General features: G+C 42.3%; 2 protein-coding genes across 2 annotated transcripts in view; both read right to left on the bottom strand.

Moving 5' to 3' along the window:
• Nucleotides 1-9,693, bottom strand: part of Sp1 (transcription factor Sp8) — a 92,449-nt gene extending 82,756 nt beyond the window's left edge. The window contains exon 1 of the transcript XR_010822966.1: nucleotides 8,264-9,693. The gene's annotated coding sequence lies outside the window, so the exon portion shown is untranslated. The remainder of the gene's footprint in view (nucleotides 1-8,263) is intronic.
• Nucleotides 9,694-12,029: 2,336 nt separating this feature from the next.
• LOC136775646 (transcription factor Sp8-like) lies at nucleotides 12,030-13,517 on the bottom strand. Its single transcript, XM_066730622.1, has 2 exons — nucleotides 13,223-13,517; nucleotides 12,030-13,081 (listed from the first exon to the last, which is right to left on the bottom strand). The coding sequence occupies exons 1-2, from the start codon at nucleotides 13,247-13,249 to the stop codon at nucleotides 12,170-12,172; spliced, it is 939 nt and encodes a 312-aa protein (XP_066586719.1). The 5' UTR covers nucleotides 13,250-13,517; the 3' UTR covers nucleotides 12,030-12,169.
• Nucleotides 13,518-16,447: the final 2,930 nt, after the last annotated feature.

The following is a 16,447-nucleotide window of genomic DNA, read 5'->3' on the forward strand; positions in this document are numbered from 1 at the left end:
GAGCACTTTTCCTACCGACCCGTATCCTAGATAAGCGAAACTCGTTACTTGCTCATTAGCCCCTACCATTTAACCACGGTAGCACTTTTCCAAATTTATTAAACAACGCGACTGACTCTAATTAGTCGACTACCTTGTCACGAGACTCCCACAGCTGTTACATTAACGTGCACCAGTCACTATAATTTTCCTTATTCCACAGTGTACCACTCCGATTTCTTAGACACGATTGAGTTAAATGACAAAATTTTCTTGTATACGAAAGAAGAATTATTAAATTATAATTTATCGTTACACGCTTTGTAATATTAATATATATTTCAGCGGGATTATTGCTCTTTGAACAGCAGGAAGTAATTGGTGCTGAGAAAATGCTAAATTGCTGTGTTATTATACTATATATATTCAGCTTTTAAATATCGATCATTTAGCATTAGAATTTCCTGCCACCCTCCGTCGTAAAAGTGTATAAATAGTTGTGGCTAGGGGTGAAGTATCGAGCAAAGAGATAATGTCTTCCACGTTCTCGCGAAGGATTCCGGTGGTAAGTGGCACGGACTTGGCAAGTTCTCGGCAATTATTGCATACTGCTAGCACATCTAGCAATTATCAGCGATCATCCATCCGCGTCTTCGTAGAGACAGTCGAGTCGTGGCGTTACCCTAGCACGAAAGGAATTGAACGCGTGCACTCTGCTGCTCCCTCCGACTCTCTCACATTTACGAACACACGAACACAGAGGCAGACACACAGCTGAACTCGCTTCTTCTCACTCTTCGCTGGATTTTCTTCTCGGCCTTCTTGTCCCTGCACTCTCGAGCTGCTCTTTACTCTTTTTCCTACATCCCTCGATCTTAATCTTGTTTCAGTCCCCCTACCACCCCCCCCCCCCCTCTTTTCCTTATCCAGTCTATCGACCTTGTTCTCACACGCAGGATCCAAGAAGGATCTCGGAAGGCCTGGTCGTCGAGAGCCAGAAACTGTGCTGGCTGGCACACACGAAGTCGAAAGAGGTTTCGCAGGTAATTGCTAGGCCGACGGGTCGATAATGAGCCTTGGCTTCGAGGAACCGATTACACCCGGCCCAAGCCAAAAGCAAAGCTAAAGAGCCGAGAACGGGGAGGAAGAAGAAGCAGAAGAAGAAGAAGAAGAAGAAGTCGAAGACGAAGCTGATCGAAGCTCAGGAAGAAAACCAAACCCTCCAACCTACGGTACAAATTTACTACGACGATTCGAGGATCAAGTTGTTATATGTACGCATATGCTCCATCTTCTTGTTCGATCCGTTTCTTTTTCTCCTCTTCTTCTTGGTCTCTCTTCCTCTCATTATCTCTGCAGCTTCTCCTCTCTGACACTTTTCAATTGCAACTTTTGTTTTGTTATAATAACGAATGATCACTCTAGTAATAAAAAAAAGTTTAATCGCTATTACCAATTGATATATTTGTATAGATCTTTGTACGCAAAATGCTATATTTCTTCTTACAGCTACGGTATATTATTATGGAAATGGCGAAATAATACAAGTGTTTAATAAGAAATTAACAATCAAATAATTTTTCCGTTAACCAATTCTCGTTGAGCCAGTCATTACGGCAGTAATAAAATACAGAGGATTATCGCGATAATTCGCATCTGGAAATCATAAAACTGGCTGCTTTATGGTAAAAGCAGCTATTCGATTATAACTGATGATGCTCTGGGAAGCAATGTAGCGAAGCTTTCCAGGAAACGCGCAAAATTTTATTGATATTGAGGGGTGGGAGGGGGATGGATCGAGCAACGCGGTAAAGTAATAGAATCGAGTTTTGAGCAACGTTATCCGGTACCGTGAACCAACACCGAGAAATGACGCAAGTGAATAAATTAAGCGAGGAATGCAATTTGATAAAAAACATAGATAGATGATCGAGGGACGGCGTTTATAATCTGATGCTCATGGGATCCGAGAGATGAGTGTTCGTTAATTGTTGGCGATAACGGATCGAGTAACGGTGACGAAGAGCTATCGGGGTCGCAAGGATATCGACGGGGAAAAATGAGAGAATCAAAAGAGACGCGCGAGGTACCGAGCGTTCATTCACATCTAGAGAGGATGAGACGTGCAATGATGCTGCTGTTGGAAGAATGGAGGAAGGAAGAAAATCGAAGATATTAATTGCTGAATCGGTGACTGTGGCTTGTCGACGAGAGCCGAGGTGTGTTCCTTCTGCAGGAAGGATTGTTGGATGAAGAGTTGGGAGGGGGGGGGGGGGGTAGAGAAGAAAAGACACGATCTGCGTTGAAAAAAATCCTCCCCCCTCCCAGTACACCCCCAGGAGGAAGCTTGTCGAGGGCAGGAAAGGGAAGTAAGAGAAGAATATGAAGAAAGAAGTCCTTCCTGACGATGAAACCTGTCTAGGTATCTCGCTACCGGGATGGGAGGTAGGTGATCTAATTTCCCGCGCACTCGTGCAGAAAATGATCCGAAGCACGATTACGAAACGGCTTCCAGTCTTCGCCAGAGGGCAGACAAGGCGCCGTTTTTACCGCTCTCTCTCTCTCTCTTTTCGTTTCCATGCTAACGCTCGCTCTGAAATAATCACACCGCCTCGACCGCGTCCACTTTCCGGGAAAACGACGTACTCGCACAGCAACCCGGCAAATTATTCCACCGGCTCTCCTGACCCACACCCCGTTTTCTATAGTCCACGCCGATATTCCCGTAATCTCACCCCTTTCGTCGCTAACTGCCTTTTGAACATTTTAATTATCGCGTCATATTGGTATAGAGTGTCAACATCGACGATCTTGGTAATTAAAAGAAACGTCACGCGGAAAATTATTCGATCGATTCGTTTATTCGAAAGTCACACTCCTTTCTATATTATTTGAGCAATCCACAATAATCATTTTTATCATGACGTTATTATATAGCCGAAGTTTATGAAGTTAGACTATTTTAAAAAATCATTTTTTGCAAATACTGATATTTTAGACTTCTTCCAGTTATTATTGTATGAGCTGGTAAAAACTTCATCAAAAGACATGATTGGAAAAAGATCTGGTGTCTATAAAATTTCAATTTAGCGAGCAATAATTTTTCTCACAGTCGCAGTGGGGATTAAAGCTATTGTGTCGCGAAGTGCGAAATAATCTGAGGCACGTAGATGGACGTTCAAACGGCAGAGCACATCATAGTAGATATATATAGTCAGTCACACGCAAGTCGGATGTAATTAGCGATAAAATAGCCAACAGTTTTTCCAAAACGAACGAAGCAATTCGTTGAAACGACCAAACGCGACAGTCTACTACTGGTTTTTTATCTATACTTTTATTTTCTATATATATATCCATAAACTGTCTCGTATAAATGCTATTTCTCTTTGCGAATTTGTACTTTTTTTGGTCTGTTTTCTCGTCCTGGTCTCTTCTATCCCAGATCTTCATTAGTCGACGTTCGAGTATTTTTCTTTGCTTTATTCCTATGTAGGGAGAAATTAGCAACAAGCGCGAGAAGCTCGGTACACGCGGATGCTGCCCCCCTTGGCCCTGGGCTCCACTAGTCCCACAATTAACATAATGAGATAGAAAACGTTGATATTAACGCGAGGTTAGTTAATAGCGCAATTTTCCAGAGAATTGAAGTAGTACGTGGTTCGCCTTTGCTGCCACTTCTTTTTGACTTCACTGCTTGCGTAGCTTATCAATCTTCTGATACTACCGCCAAACCGTTTTTTCACCCTCTCCCTCGATTAAGGGAATTTTAGCTTCGCATTAAACTTGAAAGGACAAATATATAGTGTACATAAACAAGTAAAAACTTTTATAAATTTCGATTTACATATCAAACATAGGCAAAAGTTTAACGATAATTGCAATATATTTAAAATTATTATTCCTACGAGTCGAAAATTTTTTCTAGCGGTAAAATTATTCACGTCCTAAAAAATCGAGCGTCCTTTAAAGTTTTGACGCTAGAATTTTTGGGACGATAAAGAGCGGGGAGATTGATCGTATATCAAAAATGACAGAACCGAATCCCCGATCTGCATAATTCGCTCATTTTATTCGGCGCGCGTACTTCGCATTAAGCACGCGCTAAGCTGTTAAGTTTTTAAGTCTCTTAAGATTTGCATCGTACTAATTATTTATCAATAAATTTAACCTTAGTCCGACTCATAATCAGCTTGCAATATTCTCTCGGTGGAAAGAGTCTAACTTTGATATCATTCGAAGGGATGGAAAGTATAGTGGGGAAGGGTAGGGGGTGGTAAAAGTGCAATGGCAAATTTATTCAGAGCAGCTAAAAAAAAATGAAAAACGTTTCTTTCGTGGTCTGCCCAGCACAGGATGCCTGATGGCTTCATTTCCGTTGCTAGCGTTGCATAATTTTCAACAGGTGTGGCCAAGTTTCTTTACGCCCGGTCCCGTTCTTTCCTGCCAGCATCTGGTGTCTTCCGATTTCTTAACCAATATCGATATTCAGAAATTCCATCGTTCTTTTTATTCTTCAAACTACTCCGACTTGTGCATGCAACACACCAGCATGAACAGGTGGATGACGATTCTCTGTATGCTCTACATCGTTCCATAAAACACATACTTAATCAACATGCAAACTGCAAGAAGGTATACGAGATAACAACTTCTCCATGACGATTAATCAGTCATTCGTGCAGCAATCGTCGTTTATTCTTATATAAATCCTTTAATTTAGTTTTTAAAAATACACAAAATTGCAAGATTAATGTTGAACGAATTATTTGTGATCATTCTTGTGTAAATTAGGATAGTCCGTGGTAAGCAAATGAGGAATGAGGTTTCTGACAGATTTAGCCCCTTTGAATAGAGCCTAATGTTTAACAAGTAGTGTAAGGATTAAAGGGCCGAGAGATGGCTAATGAAGTAAGTATACCAGCGGTGAGATTTGTGGTAAGGAAAAAGGGGTGAGTGCGTTCCGTGTCTCGGGTCTCCCAGCAACGCTCGACGGAGAATGAGGAGGTGCCAATTTGCAGGTGCAAAGTTCACGCGTGGTCGAATAAACCGCTAATGAGGGGCGCAGTGGTCGCTCGAGTCCAGCACGCGCGTGTATTTTCTAAGGGGACAGGTTAATTACCCGCTCAGCAGGATTATGGTGTGCTTTTTCGTGCTCGTTTCACTCGTTGACTCCTCCCTGGGACCCAATTTCACCAGTGCACCTCCTGGTCAGCCAATATTTCAAATGCGTAAGCTCATAGGCTCCATATATACCCTCTTCCTTTGCTTTCAATTCATTTTCCTCGATGATTATACACTTAACATTTATTCCACCTCTTTTGGTATGACGAATTTCTATCGTAAAAGTAATTTGTAAAATTTATGATTATTTACTCGAACTTGGTCAGTCAATTTTTCAAATGAATAAGCTTGTATACTCTACTCTCTTTTTTTCATTTTACTTCGCTTTTCATATTAATTATACTAATCATTTTTTCCAATGACTCTGGATGACGACTTTCTATCATAAAAATTATTCGTAGAATTTTTTATTATTTACTGGAACCTCGTCCCTCGATGTTTGAAATTAGTAAGTCCATTCGCTCTCTCGTCTTGGTCCACATTAATTTTTCAGAACAGTTATATTCATTATTCTTTCAAACTCTTCTGGTATGATAACTCGGTATCGTAAAAATGATTCGTAGAATTTATTATTATTTACATGTGAATCGTGCCTACTCTGTCTGTAATTTTAATATCGTACCAGATAAATAAGTTAATTTTTCTCTTATGAATTGCTATTCATCCTTTAATTAAAACTCAGAGAGAGAGAGAGAGAGAGAGAGAGAGAGATGCAGAAGATACGAAACTGTGAAGTGTCGAATTAATTAGGAGTCCTATGGTATTTCGAGAATAAAGGATTTATTACGCGAACGCGAGTGTACTTGTTGATGCACTCTATTCAGCGAGATCGACGTTTTCGATCAAGAATGAAATACACGCATAATGGGTCGCTGCAAGAAAAACAAAAGAAGCTGTTAATGAAATTGGATGTGAGCTGTTATAGGGGGAGAATTAATGAAGGAAGTAAAATATCTGCAAGTTAAAAAGATTTTAAACGACTAAGCGAGATCATAAACTTCCTAAATTGGATATGGAAGAGTAATGACTGATATTGTGAGGGCCCTTTGCCTTTATAGTAGCAAGCTTAACACCTCTCGAGCTCTTTATGTCAAAATGTGCAAAAACAAAAAAGTACTCAAGAGAGAATGCAACCAATCATGAGGAACTAATAATTTTACTCTACTGCAGACATTTACAAAAAATTTACTTATGTTCAATACACTTGATTAATCAATTATAAAATATAATTGAACTAAAAAAGAATTTTTTATTGATACAAATTTTGATAAAAAAAAACTGGCATCCTAAACTCGAAGAACTTGTAAACACAGAGTTGTTGAGTCGAGGTTTCAGAATGCAAAGAGACGAAGGTGTAGCGAAGGTGAAAAAAAAAGATTGGCGCGGCTGCTTAGAGGGTTCTCTCGCGGGTTGAAAAGGAAATAGGGCTGAAGCACCGCGGCCTCTTTCTTCCTTCGCCTTTTTTTTCACCGCTGGTTCAGTGGTATCTGGTGGCGCCTCTCTCGAGATATAAATTAATTAGATTTGTGTGGGGGTGTGTCAGCAAAGTGCCGGCACTGTGTGCCTTCTTTGCCCTCTGCTTGTCTGCTCATTCGTATTTCCACTCAACCAAACGCCATATTCTCCCACGGACCTACAGGCACTTTCAAAATTATTCCAATGAACACTTTTCTATATATTAAATTTGACCTTTCGAGAGTGAAAATTATTTTTTAAACTTTTATGCAAATATATTAAATAAAATTCTCTGCAGCATCTACATTTCAACCGATACTCTTATTGTGATATATATATACACACACATTAATCTTACCCTCGTTAAACGTTTTTCTAGGATCTCAGAAAATTAGAGAAGGATCCTCTATCCGAGTGTGTTAACTCTGCACCAGAGAATCATCTGTTGAGCGGAGAATATCCAGGCTCAAAAAGTTGCAGCTGTTGAAACAGCCTGTAGGTCGGCAGGTAGGTCCAGGCATAATATATATGATGTATAGGGGGCGTAAACGAACGTAGTAACATAGTAACGTTTATTATATCGGTTAGAATTGGCCAACAAAGTCGTTGCGGAATCTCTGCGAATGAACCAGCTGGAGGATTAGTTTTCCCATGACTAAACTACGAATTCATCAAAACTTCTTCTGAAATACAAGGTAAACCCCTATACATTTTTAAATACACGTGATTATACATAAACGTTACATCTTCATTCGTAAAATAAAACAAACACAGGTTAATAAAAATATGACAAACCAATTGTCAAGTGAAAGTGTGATTAGGATGTCCTCCCAATGGATCGATCCATTAAACAAATTAGTCTTTGACAAGAGACTATTACGAAGACACGTGAAAGCAAGCTTGATCGTTGATCCACTCGGTACATGCCTGGTACGTATACATACGAGGGACCAATGCTTAATTGCACGTAAGAAAACGCGTTGTGCACCACCTGCGCCAACATTAATTTTTCACCCGAGTCCGTGTAATTCTTCGGTATATATTATACGTGGGGTGTACTCCATATAATTGCGCACGCGTTTCTCCCTGCAAAAGGGTGAATCGTGGATCGGGAATAAGCTGGTATTGAATAGAATGCACGGATACAATACCTGCTAATACAACCGGAAGCGAATGAACGTGTGTACCGGGAACTGATTATACCGGCCAATTTTCATCTAACGAGAATCCCGTCATCCAGCCAGAGGAGAACATCAACTCGATACTACTGTGAACGAATCGTAATCATGTTACACACTGCGGCTCATTTTCGATATCCGCGCTTCCAGCCAACCGTTTATCCCGGCGATTTCACGTACGTGTCCGCCTAGTGATATATTGAATCTACCATGAATACCACGAGGCTATCAAGTCGATTGATTTATGGAAATTTATGGGGACCTCGATGATCCTCCGAATCGGCTTGTGTTATAAAAAGCATCAGTCTTCAAGAATTCTCCAAATTCATCATACATTTGTTGTGTTAAGTTGTATAGGATTTGTTTAAATCAATTTTGTTGGACAAAGCACGATGATTCAGATTTTTATTCTTACGTGGATTTATTTTTGTAGAATGTTTGAAACTTGTTCTTGTGTCATATAAAAAAAGGGTTGAATGAATTGTTGACGAGTTTTTGCGAGCGAAAGAACTGAAGAGAAAACTTACGTTTATTGAGGTGAGAGGTGTAGGGGAGGCGAGGCCCCTGCGGCCCGCGCCGCTGCCAATCTCTGCGTCCAGTTTGCCGGCTAAAGTAATCTGAACGATCTTGAAGCAACGCAAGAGATCCCGAATCGTATCGGCCTATCGAAATCTCGAAACAAGCCCCCCGACCGATCAAGCTTCCTCGTAGATACCTACAAACACTTTCATGCTAAATCCAAATCTCCGATCGATCCTTCGTCGAGTAATCATTCTTCTACTCGATCGAACGTTTCCAACAGCAACATTCCATATTTATCATTCACTTGCTTCACAATTTTCAAAAACGTATCTGGTACCATATTGAACTGATCAAATTACCAAAACAAATGGATATTCCTTGAAAAAAGTAGTTCGAGTTTATTTCTGTTAAATATTATAATTAAATAACAGTCGTAATACTCCTTCCTCGCTCGAAGCAAGAATGATTAACTTATTTATCAGAGAAGAATGGATAAAATTGCGAAAAAAGTCAAGCATCCGTCGGCGACAGTAAAGGAACAAGCACAAGTTTCAACAATGTTGACAACGAAGGAACGTGCGTTTTGGTTGAAGAAACTGTGTAAATAGTAGCAAGAACCGTAATTATTTTTAATTCAACACAACGTGCCGGAATTGATAAGGTTGAAACCCGAAGAATGAAGAATTTTCATGTGTGACTCGTGTGTGCCGCTGTGGCGCATGGCCATACCACGACGTGTCAATAGCACTCGAAGCACCTCGAGGTTCTCGGCTCTACGGGCAATTTCCAACGCACTGAAGCTCGTTGACAGTCCATGGGTCGCTATGGCTGCACTGCGCGCAAAGTGATAGCGTGTTTAATTAGCGTAAAAAGCAGTCCGTCCAGCGCGCACTTCGCGTGCGACTACTCGCCACACACAGGGCTGTCCCTACACAAACGCCTCTCGCATAAACTGGCGACAGAGTAGCACGTCTCACTTGTCAAAATTTACAAAGAAAGAAGCACGAGGATCGTTTAAGAATCACAAATTACTCTCGTGATGCATTTCCGATGGTCGCTGGCGATAAAATTGACTCGTGGCATTGAGCGAAGAGTCGTCGAGCACGTGTTCGCCTCGGATCGCTTTCAGACCCGTCGCAGTGTTTATTTTGAATAACGTTGCTGAATCACCAAGGAGAACGCGTGTTTTCAAAATTTCTTACGTCTTTTGATACACGAGCCTTTTCTTTATTTACGATTCTTCGGATTGCGTTGTTTACTGTATTTTCGTGGTAATCGGATTTGTTGGGGTTGGTTGATAGGTTTGCAGTTGACAATTCGCATGGCAAAATCCCTGAGTTTGTAGTTGAGTGACCGCCCGAAGGGTCGAACGTAGCAGACGCATGCTCGCGGCACGTTGCAGCCTCTTGCACTGACCGCACGTAACACGTAAGAGAGAGGTGCGTACTCTCTGCACTTACCGAATGCTCTCTCTCTCTCACACTCGTGCACACACGCACAGTGTCCCTCACTCTTTTACTCGCTCGCTTTTTTCCTCTCTCTCTCCATAATTCAGATTCCCCCTTCCCCCTCCCCCTCTATTTCTCAATCCTATTAAACAGTCTCTCTCCCTCTCTCTCTCCTTCTGCCCCCACTCTCCACCCCTCACCCTCCCTCTTTTTTCCTCACGGCTTCGATTTACGGCGACCTCTCTCTCTCTCTCTCTCTCTCTCTCTGTCACCGCGTATCTCGTCTCCCCCCTGGTCCTCCAGAGTCAACGTGGTGAACGCCTCCGTCCAATTCCACCCCTGCTTCCTCCCGTTCTTCCTCCTCGGTTTTCGCGAAATCTTCCCTCGCCGAACCGCGCGCGAGAGACGCAACCACGAAAGGCAGGAGACTCACTCTGGGACTCTCTTTGAATCTCTCTTGCGCACTAACTTCGCGGGTTCCGCGGTACTCGGAGGGAACGTTGAACGCGAGTCTGGAATTGCCGTGGCGCCACCCCTCCCCGTTCGCCGGTGCCGCGATGCCACGTCGAGTCTTCTCTCCTCTTCTGCCCCATCCTACTCCTTTTCTCTCACTCGCTCCATCCTTGTCCCCCTTTCGGCCTTTCCTCTATTCTCCTCTCCTCTATATACGCTATTCTCCCCCCTCCTCCTTCCCTCGAACTCGTCCCTCCCTATTTTTCCCTATAATTTGCCGCGCGACCAGACCTTTTTGTTTTACTTGCTTCGCGTCCCCTTCCTTCCTTCCTTCGCCCCCACCACCCCGCACCGTTCTATCCCCCTCCCCCACCCTCCCTCTCTCACTCTATCTTTCTCTCACTCTTCCCATGCGCCAGCCATGAATCCTTGCCCGCCGTCGGGGCTTAGCTTAAGCCCGGAATGGCGCACCGCCCCTTTAATAACGCGCTCTCTTGGCTTTTTCCATTCATTCTGCTGCCATCTATTGGACGCAATACCCACTAACTCGATATCCACTCACTACCGCAATCTGCTCGATAAACCCTCTCTCCCTCTCTCTTTGTCTCTCTCCCCTTTCTCCTCTCCTGCCTACAATCCTACACCCATTCATAATACTCCTCCACTTACTCCGGTTTTATCCCTTTGTAACATAGAATCCAAATGACCGACGTATCACGATTAAAATGCGCTTTTCCAACATTCCTCGATTCTATTCAAACTTCCACGAGATTCCGATGACAATCGTAAAATTTCTTTCAGAATTTCTACCGGGGATTTAACTCTGTGCACCACTTTACGATAAACGCGAGGGTCGATGAATTAGATGCGGCTGTAGAGAGGGCTCGGAAGATTTCTCGGCAAAGGCGTTGTTGCATCGTCAGAAAGATAGTTTTTCCTTTTTTTCATCGAATTTGAGACACCTGCCAGGTAGAAAATCTTGGTGGATGCGGCTTGGATCGCTTTTTGGACTACCGAGTCTCATTGTGATGTCTTCCCGAAACGAAGCGAGGGATGGATCGTGTGACAGGAAGATATCAAGGAGAACCTGATATACTACGGGATGATTCGATATTATGTGAATTTTCATAACGCATCCGTGCCCAGAGGATGCACAACTGCAATAACGAATAAAATTTCATACGGATTCCATAGCTCCATCGCAATGCCGACCATTTCTATTCTGAAGGATCGCTTCAAGGAAGTTCAGTTTAAACGAAGATATCCATGAATTAAAAGCCAAGTGTACGCAGTATCTTATTTATTTCTATAGTATTAATTTAATTACATTTCGTTCCTCGCCATTTAGTTTCTAACGATGTACAAATATACAAATTTTATTTACATTAAATACAAAGAGAAATAGGAACTATTTCGTTGACTATTTACAGTATCAAAGATACATCGAACTGGAAATGTATTTAACCTTTAGAGGGCCGGGATTTGAGGTGACATATGACCCTTAGAAAATGGGTTGAAAAAATACTTAATACCATGGATTGATTATATAGAAAGGCCGATTAAAAGTTGAGCCAATATATTGACTTTCCGACCCTCTACAGGTTAAAGGTAGACGGCAGTTCTGAAGTTACTAATCCACTTTTAATGAACTCTGCCGCATCCCTTAATTTACAAAAAGCTCTACGTATATTATAATTATAAGATCTTTTAAAATTCTATATTCACTTTGATCTGTGTTTACAATAGTGAAAATCACTTTACCGAGTCAAGAAAGACTGTAGCGTCTCGACGGTAATTTTTAAGAAGCCTCCAAGGTACTACTATCTTTTACGCGAAGATTGGTACTCTATTTGTACTTCCAAAATACAGGTCTTACTCATGTTTTGAATAAATATTGTAAATACAATCATGAACAAGCACTATTCTTAAAAATTCGTTCATGATGGGATAAATAAAGTCAGTCTCTCATCACTACGTAGCATTGTAAATAGGATATATGGAATTTGTTTGCTAAATCATTGGATAGTGAGGGGGAATAGGATTGTACTGTGCGGTCGTAGTGGCCGGAATATTATTCTCCTTATTAGCTTCTTTCTTCACGGAGTTCTTCCTCTTCTGATTCTCGTGGGTCTTGACGTGTTTGGTGAGATGATCGCTTCTCATGAACCTTTTGCCGCAGGTTGGGCAGGCGAACCTCTTCTCGCCTGTGTGGGTCCTGAGGTGTCGCTGTAGTTCGTCACTCCTGGTGAATCTTTTTCCACAAAATAGCCAATTGCAGACGAACGGTCTCTCACCGGTGTGCCAACGGAGATGAGCCTTCAGATGGGACGTTTTCCCGTAGACTTTTCCACAGCCAGGAACGTGACAAACGTGTTGTCGTTTACCGTCGACTCCGATCTGGCCTCCGCCATCGACTTGGCAGTTGGGACAACGACATCTAGTGCACTTTCGGCCGGATTTGGCGGATTCCTCGACGCCGATCACGTGATGCTCCGCTGGTGGCGTCAGTGGCCACTGATAGGCGCTGGCGTGCTGCTCTTGTGGACTAGGTGGCAGCTCCGGCGGGCTAGGAGGTAACGGGTAACGCTGAATCGGCGAGATCGTCGTGAATTGACCCTGGCCCAGCTGACTCTGTGTTGTCCAGGAGGTCGTGCATCCCACGCTCGGTATCGTACAACTCGGTGGAGTTAACGGCTCTGCTATTTGACTGTGACTCGTGCTTCCTGGAAACCAGTAACTGGTCTGCGGCGTCGCTTGAAGGTGATGGTGGTGACTGCTCAAGTTCGGATTGTACGCTTGGTAGTGCATACTAGCGCTACCATAATCCATCGATGAATGCTGGTGCATCGGCATTGGCATTGGCATCGAAAGACTCGACATCGCTGTCATCCCAGGCATTGGAGACATCGTTGGCATGCACATCTATTCAAATCAAACAACAAACTTCAGCTTGATTCAACAAGTCTAGTATATATCTTAACCAAAAGAAACATTGAATGTAGAGCTTTGCAAGGTCAAGCGCAATATCAATATAATGACTGGTAATAATAAAGTATATCTAACCTGTTGATACTGCATAACTTGCGTCATCACTGCACTTTTAATATCACTGTGATCAGTCGCAAAGAATCTCTCGAAACTTTAATCGTTGCTTAATCCAAAAAGTGTGTATCCAAGTCGTTGATTCGCCCTTCACGAGTTTGGTCGAAAAATCAATTCTCTTCACACTGATTTCCACCGATTTAAAATCACGAGCATCTATCGACAGCGTTTCTCGCGTGCTCGTAGAAAATTTCTCGAGCTTTTATCGAACACATGGTACGAAGCAAACAATATTAAATATATATAAGTTGGTTGTTTGGAGTACAAGTGACGAATTTCGTTAGAAGGAGTAAAGGTGGTTAATAGTGAACGAAAGGAAGAGATGGTAGAGTGAGGATTTGGTAATCTCAGCTGTGAGTTTGGGAGCGTGCGCGGGGTTCGAAGGTTCCACAAATAATTGCTGGTTTGCGAGCGTGTCGCTTCGGTTTTAATAACCGAGTGGACAAGGGAGCAGGGAGCATCGAAGAAGGGAGGAGGAGGAGGCTGAATGCTCGAGGAGTCCTCCTTCGCTTTGGTGGGGGTACGAGTGGCAGAGCGCATGCGTTCTCCCCTCCAGAGACTCATAAATCAACCCTGGGCTGCCCTGGCTTGTCCTGGTCTGGGTTCCAAGGAGCCTGGCTCCTTTTGTGCCGTCCCTGGGGGCTACCTGCCTGATATGCCTGCCAGCCTTCTCTCTCTCTCTCTCTCTCTCTCGCCCCCCCCCCCCCTCCCTCTCTCCATAGCACCCTCTTGCTCTCCGCCTCCTCGTCGCATCGTCCTCACTCACTCCTTCCAATACTTTGCTTTGCCCACCTCGCTCTGTCAAGAAAAGCTTTCGCCTTTCTCGGGAATGCGCACCCCAATCTCATTTTCTTTTTCTCGCCCATCTCTGAATACCTACGACAATCCTAAAACCGCAACATCCATTTTATATCTCTAATTTGAACGGGATTTTCGTCTTCCTATGTTTTTTTATACCTTTCCATAGAAAAATAAAATGTTTGATGACGGACGAACTCTTGTCAAGTTGGAGCTACGTGTAAGGTCGATGATCGATCGAGCCAACAAATTTTGCTCAGTCAGCATAGATATATTTTGTATACAAACAGAATAGAATAAGAATTCAGGATTCTCTTTTCTTTATTTTGATTTTCGCATTTTGCCTGCAAGGTGTCTCTAATTTGTATACCTACGTTCATCTTTTGTAATAAACACATTAGAGCCTAATATCAGGCCCAGGATTAAAAATAAGTACAGGGAACGTGGAGGATTCATCTGTTTCCAACACAATATACTGCTTAAAAAGCAATTTAGCATGGAACAGAATTGCTAAAGCACGATTTGGCTGTGGAATAAGATTTGGGGTGTAGTTGAGCTCGGGTAGGTAATAATTATCGGCTGTGACGTTGTGACGGCAGAGAGATTGGCCCAGCTAAACTTAATCGTTCGAGTTTAATTAGTGGCTGCAGTTTTAGTTTAATTAACGAGCCAACCAGTCAATTTCTTGCATTCGTGGATATGCGTACACCATTGTGCTTTTCGAACCAAATACAATTATTGATACGATTCTTCCTCGATAAAAATATTACACCTTTATATTAAACTAATTAATTACATAACTAGATTCTAAATTTAGTACCACTTTCCCTGTGCTAATTCTGTGCTTGACAGAAGAAGGGTGCAAAGGATTAGGCAGGCAATTAAGTAACCGCAATGGCTCCACAAAGGGGAGGACGCAAACGAGGGTCAATGGAATAAAACGCTATTTACTTACAAATAAAGTTAAAAATTCTACAGAATAAATTAAAATCATGCACGTATTGATTTAAAAAATAGATCTCTCTGAGTATGTAATAACCTTTGTATTGCTTTAAATAATTAGTAAAGTTTCTAAAATTGCAATAGAAAAATTCACGACGCAAATAAGTGAAACAAAAGTGATAATTCTTACTCTGTGAGGATGAAAAAGGAATTGAAAAAATTGAAGTTAAGCGTAGTGGGTTTGACCAGCCACGGAAGGAAGTGAATGATAAGGAGTATTAGGTATAGGCAGTTTGTCATGGCTGGTGGCTCTCGTCGCTTTGTGGACGGACGGTATACCATAAATTCGTAATGTCCCAGAACGATCTAGGAAAGATTCGTTCACAATGGCAAGCGAACCTTGCGGCCCTTTTGCACAAAGTCTCCGCTTTACGGCGGCAGTAAAGTGATCATTGACGTTTCGAGGTGACGACACTTCTTTGCTACCGATCCACGCGAGACTTGGCACTGTGGACCATTATTGCAGCTCCGAACGGTACAATACCATCGTTCGGCAGGTACGCTCCACAATTCTTCAACATGATAAATTCCAGCTCTCTACTACACTAGTACCACCTACAATTGATCAATCGAGCTAGTTCTGCCTTAATCTTACCGACAAGAACCTTTTCACCCCCACCCCCTCCTTTTCTTAACTCACCCCTTCAAGCTTGATATAAAAAATATTCAAACGACGGAGCAACGATTATCGTGAAGTGTGACAGTGTCACGATATTATATTGAATAAAATTATTTGAAGAAAAAGTACGTGATTAATTTATGTAGAAATAATGAATGATAAATAAATTTTCAATACTATCTCGTTATAACGAGACAGTGCACAATTTTTGTAAATTAATATTTATTCTTTTTACAATTTTTTCTCCAGTGAAGCTTTTAATTTCGTTTAACTATGAGATCCAACGAGTTTGTTTACACAGCTATATCAGTCTTATCGCAACGAGTGACCGTACGCTGTCATTCTTGAAGCGGAAATGAAAGTGCTATCTGCAGAGACAGTCCGGATAAATTTGACAAACATTATTCTCCGAAGCAGGATAAGAGGAGAAATGGACCTATCTATTTCCGGTACGCGAAACGTCACTGTCCGTCACGTGCGCAGGATCATCGATCATTCGAGCTGAAATTTACCAAGTGCTTTGGGCAATTCCCGGAGGGAGTTGGTTTTTATTCCTTTGATTCATCGGGAGGACGAAGAAATGGAGAGGCAAGATTGAAAAAGGAAATGCAATGCAAGCTGAGGAAAGTACCAAGGACCACTGCTGTTTGACACATGTCCAGCTGCAGTACCGGTAGCGCTTCGCAACAGGCATGCTAGTTGTGTCGTAAATCTTACGACAGGACCAAAAGCAAAAGGGTGAAAGGGAAAGTCCGCCCAGAGATGCA

The sequence above is a fragment of the Prorops nasuta genome, unplaced genomic scaffold (genome assembly GCF_024137725.1).
Source record: "Prorops nasuta isolate Cenicafe-Biocafe unplaced genomic scaffold, Cenicafe_Pnas_1.2 PNAS00008, whole genome shotgun sequence".
Taxonomy (NCBI): Eukaryota; Metazoa; Arthropoda; class Insecta; order Hymenoptera; family Bethylidae; genus Prorops; species Prorops nasuta.